Raw genomic sequence first — 11,494 nt, 5'->3', positions numbered from 1 at the left:
TAACAAAGATAAACACAACATTGTAACTCAACTGTACTTCAATAAAATAAATTTAAAAATTATAGGTTACTTGCGTTACATTAATAGGATCAGGATCTGCTCTATGTTACCATATACTTTAGTCCTTGAGTCTTACATTGGCCAGTAGGGTGTTGTATATAGGTGTGGGCATACACATCTAGGTGTGCGTAAGATGTTGTCCCCCCCAGATGACATAGAATTCAAAGTTAAGATAGTAAGAGATACTGTGTACCTTGGTTTATCCTTTGACAAGGATGTGAATACCTGCAGTGTGCGTGGCCTGGTGTCAGACCCTGGGGAGCTACAGAGATGCTACAGAGATGGTGCCCTGCCCTCTGCAAAGAAAAGGGACCCGTGTGCTCCTGTGCAAGTAACCACTAGCCCCATTGGCCCTCCACCATCCTGGTTTCCAAGGCATAGGGATCTGGTCACACCTTAGCCAGCACATTCCATACACACTTTAGGGACCATTTTGAGGAAGGCTTTTCCTGGAGATTGTGTCCAAAAGAGTGTTTGCCAAGTGCCTTGTATCATTCCTACAGCAGGTGGCACATCTGTTGCGGTTGGCTGTACTTTGTGGGAAATCTGCTGTACAACAGTGCTTGGTACTCTTGGTACATCCTCTCTGATCAGCTGTATTTTAGGGAACACTGGACACCTTGCTCTCTACCAGGAACAGATCTCTGGAATGGGCCCGTCAGTTTCAGGGTTTGGGGATGGGGTGACTTGGGAGGACGCTCAGACCCTGCAGGGTCCATCTCAGTGACGGTTTTCCTGGTGTGGGAACACTTTCAGGAGTGTGGGCTGCTCTGGGGAAGTGATGTGGATCTTTTAGTGTCTAGCGATGCTGTGGAGACACGGCCACTTGTGAGCCTCTCACTTCCCTAGAGGACGGGAAGGGTGTTTCCATTGGTCTCCATTCCTCCAGCCGCCTGTCCCCCAGTGTCTCCCGAAGGGGCTGAAAGAGAAATCTTGTGTCACGTGCCTGCTGAAAATTGCCCAATGATGCTGCATGGTTTGTGGGATAAAATGCAGGGTCCTGGGCGGTGGGGGACAGGACCCTCCCAGTTTGGGCTTTGCGGTGCCTGGTGGTGCTGTGACCCACATCCCGTAAGCAGCAGCCGCGTCCTGGGTGTCCCCCTTCTCCTGGTGGTCCTCCCTCTGGAGTCCCCCTTCCTGGGCCCCCACCCCATTGAGCCGTGAGGCTCAGGCTTACATCCCGTGTCTCTCTGTGGCACTCGGCCTGGATGGCTCCTGGCAAATCTGGTCAGTGCTGTCGTTTGGAGTAAGGAGGAAGCAGAGGCTTGTGTGTGCCGGGGAGTGGGGGATGAGCTCGAGGAGGGGGGCGGACTTGAGATGGGCTTCGAGGGGCAGCGGATTTCAACTTGAAAGGGGTAGGGCACCTCCTCATTGGCTTCATCATGTCTTTGGAATGAAAGCTTCTCTTTTTCTTTTTGAGAGCAAATAACCTGATCTTATGACCATTTGTCTTGGTCCCTTGGGCTTCTCAATCAGTGAGCATCTTCACAAAGTCATGAGTGAGACGGCCGACAGGCACATGAAAAGATGCTCAACATCGCTAATTATTAGAGAAATGCAAACCAAAACCACAGTGAGGTACCACCTGGCACCAGTCAGAATGGCCATCATTAAAAAGTCTACAAACAGTAAATGCTGGAAAGGGTATGGAGAAAAGGGAACCGTGTTTCACTCTTGGTGGGAATGTAAATTGGTGCAGCCACTATGGAGAACAGTATGGAGGTTCCTTAAAAAACTAAAAATAGAATTACCATATGACTCAGCAATCCCACTACTGGGCATATACCCTGAGAAAACCATAATTCAAAAAGACACATGCACCCCAGTGTTCATTGCAGCACTATTTACAATAGCCAGGTCACGGAAGCAACCCAAATGCCCATCGACAGACGAATGGATAAAGAAGATGTGGTACATATATACAATGGAACATTACTCAGCCATAAGAAAGAATGAAATAATGCCATTTGCAGCAACATGGATGGACCTAGAGATAATCATACCAGGTGAAGTAAGTCAGAGAAAGACAAATATGATATCACTTATATGTGGTATCTAAAAAAAATGGTATAAATGAACTTATTTACAAAACGAAAACATACAAACAGACATAGAAAAGAAACTAATGATTATCAAAGGGGAAAGGGTGGGGGAGGGATAAATTAGGAGTTTGGGATTAAAAGATACACACTAGGGCTTCCCTGGTGGTGCGGTGGTTGAGAGTCTGCCTGCCGATGCAGGGGACATGGGTTCATGCCCCGGTCTGGGAAGATCCCACGTGCCGCGGGGTGGCTGGGCCCGTGGGCCGTGGCCGCTGGCTCCGCAACGGGAGAGGCCACGACGGTGAGAGACCCGCGTACCGCAAAGAAAAAAAAAAAGATACATACTACTTTATATAAAATAGGTAAACAGCAAGGATCTAATCTATAGTTCAGGAGACTATATTCAATATCTTGTAATAACCTGTTGTGGAAAAGACTTTGAAAAAGAATATATATATAAAACTGAATCGGGCTTCCCTAGTGGCGCAGTGGTTGAGAGTCCGCCTGCCGATGCAGGAGACGCGGGTTCGTGCCCCGGTCCAGGAGGATCCCACATGCTGTGGAGCGGCTGGGCCCGTGAGCCATGGCCGCTGAGCCTGCGGTCCGGAGCCTGTGCTCTGCAATGGGAGAGGCCACAGCAGTGAGAGGCCCGCGTACAGCAAAAAAAAAAAAAAAACAAAACTGACTCACTGTGCTGTACACCTAAGAGTAACACAATGTTGTAAATCCACTATACTTCAAATAAAAAGAAAAAAAGGAGAGGGAAGTCTCGAATGAGCGGGGAGTTGGGGGGAAAGCAGCAGGCGTCCTGGGGGTCGTTGGGGCCTCCTCCTCCAGCCCCGGTGTCCTCCTCTCTCTTTGGCAGGTGTGTGCGCCGGTCCTGACACACCCGTCAGCTGGGGTGGGGGCGTCACGTCATTTGAACAGACTCGCGTTACATCACTCTGGTGTAAACCAAGCTGGCGGGGCGTGCTTCTTGGGCTCTGACTGTCCTGTCCCCTCTTCCTCCCCACAGTGGCTGCCCGTTGGTGACAATGGCCGCGTGACTGCCCGCCATGGCCCACCGGAAGCGTCCGAACACGACGAGCAGCATGCTGGACCACAGGGCGAGGCCGGGCCCGGAGCCCGAGAGCGAGGATGCTGAGCTGCCCCTGGAGGAGTACGTGCCCAAGGGCCTGGAGCTGGCGGCCCTGCGGCCCGAGAGCCCTGTGCCCGCCGAGCAGGGCGGCCACGACCACAGCCCCGACGGGGACTCCAGCTCCGACTACGTGAACAACACCTCCGAGGAGGAGGACTATGACGAGGGCCTCCCCGAGGAAGAGGAGGGCATCACCTACTATATCCGCTACTGCCCCGAGGACGACAGCTACCTGCAGGGCATGGACTGCAACGGGGACAGCTACCTGGCCCACGACGCGCACCACCTGGAGACGGACGAGTGCCAGGAGGCGGTGGAGGAGTGGACGGATCCGGCGGGCCCGCAACCGCACGGCCACGGGGACCAGGACAGCCCCGGCTACCGGGACGGCCACCTCCCCACCCCAGAGGTTGAGGCCTCTATGCTGGAGGCCCAGGACCAGGAAGAGGGCGTCCACTACTGTCCCGGCGAAGAGGCCTACCAGGACTACTACCCCACTGAGGCCAATGGGAACGAAGGCAGCGCATCCCCCTACCGCCCGAGGCGCGGGGACGGGGACCTGGAGGACCAGGAAGAGGACATCGACCAGATCGTGGCCGAGATCAAGATGAGCTTGAGCACGAGCAGCATCGCCGGTGCCGGCGAGGCCAGCCCTGAGCATGCGCCGCTGCGGGCGCCCGAGCCGGGGCCCGGGGGCCCCTCGGAGGCCTGCCCGCCTGCCGAGGCCCGCCGCGGCCCCAGCAGACACGAGGGCCGGCCCAAGTCCCTGAACCTGCCTCCCGAGGCCAAGCACCCCGCAGACCCCCAGAGAAGCTTCAAGACCAAGACCAGGACCCCCGAGGAGAGGCCGAAGTGGCCCCAAGAGCAGGTAGGACCCTGGCTGTCCCCGGGGAAGGGGATGGAGGGGCCCGGAGAGCAAAGGTGCTGCTGTAACCTGTAGATCAGAATGTGTGCCTAGCTCTCCATCCCCTCAGTTATGTGTGGATGGCCCAGCCACTCCTGTTCACCCATCAGGTGCCTTAGTTGAACGTCAAGAAAATCTGGTGGAAGGCAGATTGGCAACCAGGGCTCCCAGGAGACACCCCAGCCCACCCAGAAGAGGTTGGGTCTTAGTGTGCCTGCCCTGGATCTGCTCACGTGGGGGTGGTCCCTGTGACGGTTGCCCCTCACCAGGGGGTTTCTCCAGGCTGGCCGGACTTCGGCAAGGATGCGGGGCTACTGGCGAGCGCAGGCAGCTGCGGCCGGTGGTTGGGGGCAGCCTAGCGTCGAGGGGCAGCGACCTGAGTGCATTTCACTGGGGATGGTTTTATTGGGTGACACTTCTCTGAAAGCCTGGGGGCCTTGGCGCGATGGGCGATTGATTAGCTGTAAAAAACCGTTTTGCAAATGATTATTTGAAGGTTTGACAAAGTCTTGGAGAAGAGATGTATGCTAATGAGGCCAGTGGGTTTAAGCGTAACTATTTTCTTTTAATTATAGCAAAGTGAGTGTATTCTAATGAACACTCTTGACAAGCTGCCTTTCAAAAAAAACTTACGTGTATATAAAAAGAAGATGTGAATATTAGACGCATGTAAAGGAACTTGTGTTTAGCTAAATCTGTGGACAAATGAGAACGAACTGCTTTCATATTTTTTAAAGGCTTCATTAATATTATTTTTTTCCCAGAAGAGTTCATGCATTTGAGAAGTATAGATAGTGAGAGCTCGTGTTTGGGTAACAAGTCCTATTGACTCACTGTAGGTTTCTGGAACTTCCCTTTGATGCTTTTTTTCTTTTAAAGATCGTTAAGCGTAAATTGACTTCACTTTCGGGGTGTTCCTGTCATTTGAGGCCGTTCTGTGTGTGCTGGGGGCTCTGGGGTGTAAAGAAACTGCTGTGCGCTAGCGGATGTGGAGGGCGCCCCCCAACAATAGCGGCGGCTCTGGGGTCAAGGTCTGGGCTTTAGGGAACAGTACTGCTGTCCTTCTGCAGTCCTGGCAGGGCTGGACTCACCACCCCGCAGCGGCGATGGTGCCGCAGGTCAATGTGGACCACGCGAGGCAGATGACGTGCTGAGCCTCGCCAGGACAAGTGATGCCCGGACAGAGTTCTAGTGAAGAGAAATGATCTCTAGGGCATATGGTGGGGAGTGTGCGAGACCTGATGTTGCCCTTTACTTAAACCACATGCCAGTTTAAGTGAAAATGCAGCCCTTTGGGTTGGAGGGCTGGGGGTGGATGAGGGTGGAGGTGGGGGCCCAGAGGAGGTCTGTTCTTCAGACGTGGCATTGGGTGGAAGGGCAGGTACCTTTTCTCCCCAAATAGAGTGTTTCCTTGAAACAAATGCTCTCTTCCAAGACCCCGGAAAGGCTCATTTATGCTGGTTTATTATTGCCTAGCTTTTCTGGCTTTATTCACTCATTCATTCACAAGTTAATTCCATCAAGGGGAGAGGCTGGCGATTCCCAGCTCGGGGCGGACAAGGGCCCCTGAAGAAACTGGCCTCCTCTTGAGGGCTCTGCCCTGGCTGGGTCATCATGTCTTGTAGACCCGAATGGCCCATCAGATGAAGAACACTTTGAAATTTGATCAAGTTGAGCCGCTGGTGACAGGAACCGTCTTGAAAGCAAGATGTGCGTGTGTGTGTGTGTGTGCGTGTGTGTGTGTGTGTGTGTGTGTGTGTGTGTGTGTAAGAAGGAAGTTCCCTGGAAAGTTTGGCAATTCCTTGCTTCAGACCACAGCCTGCCTTTCTAAAAGGAACCCCCTTCTACCCTGGGAATATCCAGGCCGTGTGGCCAGCAAAGTCCTGGCCCCCAACAGGTGCACAGGGTGCTCCTGGGTCCCACGCCAGCCCCCCCAGTACTGTGCACACGGTGAAGGCTGTGGTGGAAATCACCTGAGGGAGAAATGGACAGCATCAGCCATCTAGGTGCTTAGACTGTTGGTTTGTAAAGCGCGGTCCACGGCCCAGCACCACCGGCGGCGAGGACTGCCAGTGCCAAGCCTGCATTTTGTTTTGTTTTTTTAATTAGTTTTTATTGGAGTATAGTTGATTTACAATGTTGTGTTAGTTTCTGATGTACAGCAAGGTGAATCAGTTATACATATACATATATCCACTGATTTTTACATTATTTTCCCATATCGGTCATTACAGAGTATTGAGTAGAGTTCCCTGTGCTATACAGTAGGTCCTTATTAGTTAAGGCTGCATTTTAGCAAGATGCCACATGCGGTTTGAGAAGCAATTCTTGGAGGACTCCTGTTGGAGGAGAAGTACATAGATAGCATCCCTCCTTTCTTCCCCTCATTTCAAAGCTCGAAAAGTTATGTCGTGGGTGCTTCTAAGAGTGCTGAATAGCACTTCACTCAGTCGCTGTACGGACAACAATATTACAATAGAATTAGAAATGGGACTGTGGTTCCCACCTTCTCAGACTCTGGCACTGAGCATAAACAATGTCTCTAGCTGCCATCGTGGTCCCATGTGTGATTCTGCCATCCTGCTTTTAAAATCTGACATGTTGTAAATGTCGCTCCGTGTTATATCATTTTCATGATCCTTTTTGCCAACCTTTGAAGTTCAGGCAATGGGCCATCTAATTGATCTGTCTGTACATATCCTGCCGTGGAGTGTGCAGGTTGCGGATGGCATTTTCTTCTTTATACGAGACTATCCAGACCTCTTTGTATGAGGGAGGCAGGTTTTCCTCCTTTGGATTTTTTACTTGAGGATAAATTCCCAGGCTGTGCATGAATGCTGACCCCATGATCCTCTTTTCTGATACTTTATTTTTCTTCTATGAATGGTTGGTGCCTTTTATCTTTTGGGGTCTCGATGCTTTTCCATTTCCTAGCAGCACTTTATGCGTGCACCACAGATGTTACTTTTTGCTGCAGATGTTTTTCTTTAGCCTCTTTTTTTTTTTTTTTTTTTTTGCTGTACGCGGGCCTCTCACTGTTGTGGCCTCTCCCGTTGCGGAGCACAGGCTCTGGACGCGCAGGATCAGCGGCCATGGCTCACGGGCCCAGCCGCTCTGCGGCATGTGGGATCTTCCCGGACCGGGGCGCGAACCCGTGTCCTCTGCACCGGCAGGCGGACTCTCAACCACAGCGCCACCAGGGAAGCCCCAGCCTCTTTTCTTTTGAAAAGCCTCCAGTTTGCAGTTAGAGCTGCCCGCATGCAGCTCTGAGGAGACTGAGAGGTCTGCACAGGGGCACGCAGGTCTGGAGAACCTGAAGGAGGTGGACTTGGCGTTGCGGGAAGCTAGAGTGTGATCGTGGGGAAAAGAGGAGACCCATGTGTGAGTATTTTTACAGGAAAAAAGTTTTTGCAAATCAATGAAAGTTTATTGAGGACATTTTGGAAAATAGAGGCAAAAAATATTTTGCCCTGTGACATTGTAGAATTCCAGCATTGAGTTTTCATTTTGTAGTAGCCTACATGGGGAAAGAATCTGAAAAGGAATATATCTATAACTCAAATGACTTTGCTGTACACCTGAAATAACACAACATGGTAAATCAACTATACTTCAATAAAAAATAAATTAATGAAAAAACAAAACAGGGCTTCCCTGGTGGCGCAGTGGTTGAGAGTCCGCCTGCCGATGCAGGGGACACGGGTTCGTGCCCCGGTCCGGGAAGATCCCACATGCCGCGGAGCAGCTGGGCCTGTGAGCCATGGCCACTGAGCCTGCGCGTCCGGAGCCTGTGCTCCACAACGGGAGAGGCCACAACAGTGAGAGGTCCGCGTACCGAAAAAAAAAAAAAAAAAGTTTTCAAATCAAAGAGACAAATTGCCTCTCAGGATTTCCCCGAAGCATCCGCTTAGAGGTGTTCTGTAAACAAGGTGTGCCTCATCCTTATTTTTCATGTTTTCGGTATTTGTGAATTTGCCTGCTCACTAGAGTTTATCTGTAACCTTAAAAATCTATACCCATGGCACTTATGCAGTCCTTTTCGGACATGCACAGACAGGCAAAAAAATTGAGTCATTCAACACACCCGTTCCCAGCTAAGTTTGAACAAGGAGATGCCCTGCCCTCTTTCAGCTCGTACTATGAAAAAGTGTCCTTTCTGTGGTCCTTTTAGTGCCGTGTCTTTTGCATTTGTGTGCTTGTTACTGGTGATAGAATGACCCCCAAGTGCAGTGCTGAAGTGCTGTCTAGTGTTCCTAAGCGCAAGAAGGCTGAGACGTGCCTTTTGGAGAAAAACACGTGTGTTGGGTGTTTCATTCAGGTGTGAATGACAGAGCTGTTGGCCGTGAGTTCAGTGTTCACAAGTAACAACATGGTACATTCAGAAAAAGGAAGAAGAATTTGCCGATCTGTACCTGGGGCTGCTCCACGGAGTGCTGGAGTAACATCTACAGTGTGTGAGGGAGTGATGGAAAAGTGGCTAACTTTGTGGATTTGTGAGATGACCACCCATTCAAAAACATCTTGTTATAAGGTTGAAACCCTAACTCTGACCCTAGCCGATGAAATTGACAGTCTTGTTATCCCGGGTCAGGAAAATGTGAAACTCTTCTCAGCTAGTGTTTTATTATATATACTGGATATAATTAATTCTTTGTGAGTAATACATGGTAAATAAGGTGTCTTTAAATAGAAACATACATAGAACAAGGTCCTGTATGGATCGGTTGATGAAATGTGGGGACCAGAGGCTCAGGGGAAGCTCACCCTGTATTTCCTCTGGGAACGGTGGTCCAGGATCCCCTCATTCAGGGTTCACGGCAACGTTATTGAACATCACAGCCACGAACAAGGCGAACTGACCGTATCGGGTTGGCAGATGACTTTGAGAAACTCTGCTGCAAAGCCTTCCCCTTCCTAGAGATCCCCTCCGTGCTCACATGGGTGCTGCCTTCATCCCAGACTCCCAGCGACGAGGACACCGCAGCCCTGCTCCGCCCGCCTCTCCCGAACACTCTGGAGCCTCGAGCCCTTTTCTCTGCCCACAGGAATACACCAACCGAAGATGCACAACCTCGGGGCAGAGGGCCAGACCATGTGACATCCCAGGACCTGTCCCCGTATGGCTCAGTCCCAGGATGGTCACCATCAACCCACAGTGGTGGGAAAGCTGTCACCTCTGTCACCTGTGGGACCCGTGGCTTCTGAGGATTTAATGTTTCTTGTTTTGCCATTTGTGGAGAATCCCTGGGTGACGGTGGAGGTGACGCCGGTGTGGGTAGTGACGGCCAGCACCGTGCTAGGGCTTTATGTATATGATCTCAGTGAATCTTAGAGCAACTGGAAGAGGTAGGGACTAGGAGTATTCCCATTTTACAGACGAGGCCGTTGAGACCTGTGTGGGGTCAGTACCGCATCCATGGTTACGCAGTATGAGGCCTGAACAGTTAGGGCAAGTCTCGTACCTGTGACCCTGGGCAGCTCTAGAAGAGGTGATGCCGAGCTCAGCGAGGGGGTGAGTGTGGGTGAGTTTCCTCTGCCCTGTCATCTGTTTACTCGTTATCCGTTATCACGAGACCTGACGGGCTCTACCGTTCGCGGCGAGTGTGTCCTGGCACCAGCAAGGTGACCGGCAGACACCAGACCTCCGGCCTGTAAAACTGTCGCAACGTCCTGACTTCATGAGGGCTCAGGCCATAGATGAAATCAATCAAGTAGAGGTTTTTCATGGGGCATTTTTCTTAATTTTGTTGAGCTTTGGTGACATGAAATATTGATTTTTTTTTTTACATACAGCAATTAGAGGATGCATGAGTTGGGTCCAGCCAGATGCATATTGAATATCCAGATAGAATGGCCGTTTCTGCATCTGCCAGGGTGGTCCTCTGCCCTTTGGCAGCGAGGCCGGGAGTGTGGAGGGAGGACCCCACCCGGGCTGGTGTCACAGCTTAGGAGGACCGGGCGAGTCCTCAGTGCACCTCCTGTGAAGAGGGGTGCCCCCCATGCTCCTGGGGGCACGGTAAGAGCATGTTTGTCCAGCACCAGAGATCATGGTTCCGTGGGTCTTTGGGGTGCCTGGGGTGACAGGCTCTTGTGGTCCCTGCTGTGCGTCTGTGTTTGGCAAGGACTCGCTTGTGACAGCTGTTGTGAGATCAGGTCCTCCAGAAACACCTGCTCCGTGCCCGAACTTCTTTCAGAGACTCTCCATCCTCTGCGCCTCGTAGATTCCTAGGGTTGCGGCCTTCCCTGGCCCTCCGTGCCCCTGTGGGCTGGGTACACATCAGGGCTTCAGTGATCGTAGAGATGGAGGCTTCAGATTTATGTGACCACCACGTGGAACAGCTCCGCACGTCTGGAGGGCAAACCAAAGGCGTGTTTTGATTCTTTGGGGTTTTCATGATTTCTGTTTATTATCAGCCCAGCCAGTGCTTTCTAGAAAGAGCCCTCTGACAATAGAAAAAAAGGAAGACCAATACATCGTAGTCAGCTTAATACAGCAGTGAGAGGGAGGTGTGATCCAGGGCCCCGAGGCCACGTCACACACATGAGTGTTCAGCCTTGCTCCCTGTGCGGGCGCCTTTGCTGTGATTGGCGTTCAGGCAAGACTTGCTTCATGCAGGACCTTTGGAGATGGTGGCAGGAATGCTGACACCAAATAGGGAGGGGGAATATTAGGGGCAGGGGCAACCTTGGTCTGCCCTGTGTAGGGGGTGATGCTCCCACTGGGCTCACACGTGCCTTGTTCAGCGACGTATGAAGCAAGTAGGAGCACCTGCTTTTTGTAGAGGACCCCCTGGCCCTGAGAGGCCGAGAGAAGAGCATCCTGGGGTCGCTGGTGCCCAGGTGGAAGCAGGTGTGCCAGGGACCCTGGTGCTTGCAACAGTGCCCAGGTGGGAACAGTCTGCCCAGACCTGGCCCCCAGGCTGGACGAAGCTGGAGAAAGAGCCCTCGGGCAGGTGCTGAGGACAGGGCTTGCGGGGGGGGTGGAGGAGGGGAGGGGTGTCCAGGAGCATGGCGGGACAGCGGAAGGTCTTCAACACCCCTGAGGCCTCCATGGAGTGCAGCTGGCCTCTTCCTTCCTGCAGCCCTGCTCCAGTTCTGCAGCCGTCCCCACACCTCTGCCTGCCTGCCCGGGCATCAGTCCTGGACGTCCCTTTGCTCATGGGGAGGGTGCATGGAAGGGTCCCCGGGCTCCTGTGCTCCTCCCCAGCCTCGTCCCCGCCCAGTGCGCCTGCTGTCACTAATTCCCGGGACCGCCCTGGAAGACGGAATCCAGGCCTCGGCATCCTCAGCCCCTCGCTTGATCTGCCCGAGCTCCCAAACTTGACTTCTTGGAGCCCATTTGCCGAGTCA

The 11,494-nt window shown here is 52.4% G+C and overlaps 1 protein-coding gene across 1 annotated transcript in view; it reads left to right on the top strand.

The window, feature by feature from the left end:
- The first annotated feature begins 3,115 nt into the window (after positions 1-3,115).
- APBA2 (amyloid beta precursor protein binding family A member 2) overlaps positions 3,116-11,494 on the top strand; it is a 63,686-nt gene continuing 55,307 nt past the window's right edge. Inside the window, exon 1 of the mRNA XM_027089094.1 lies at positions 3,116-4,108. Within this exon, the coding sequence (XP_026944895.1) occupies positions 3,158-4,108 (951 nt within the window). The 5' untranslated portion in view covers positions 3,116-3,157. The remainder of the gene's footprint in view (positions 4,109-11,494) is intronic.

The sequence above is a fragment of the Aethalodelphis obliquidens genome, unplaced genomic scaffold (assembly GCF_003676395.1).
Source record: "Aethalodelphis obliquidens isolate GAN/ISIS:26980383/991018 unplaced genomic scaffold, ASM367639v1 scaffold65, whole genome shotgun sequence".
Classification (NCBI taxonomy): Eukaryota; Metazoa; Chordata; class Mammalia; order Artiodactyla; family Delphinidae; genus Aethalodelphis; species Aethalodelphis obliquidens.
The sequence above is the reverse complement of the archived record's forward strand: the minus strand, read 5'-3'. Positions and strand labels throughout refer to the sequence as shown.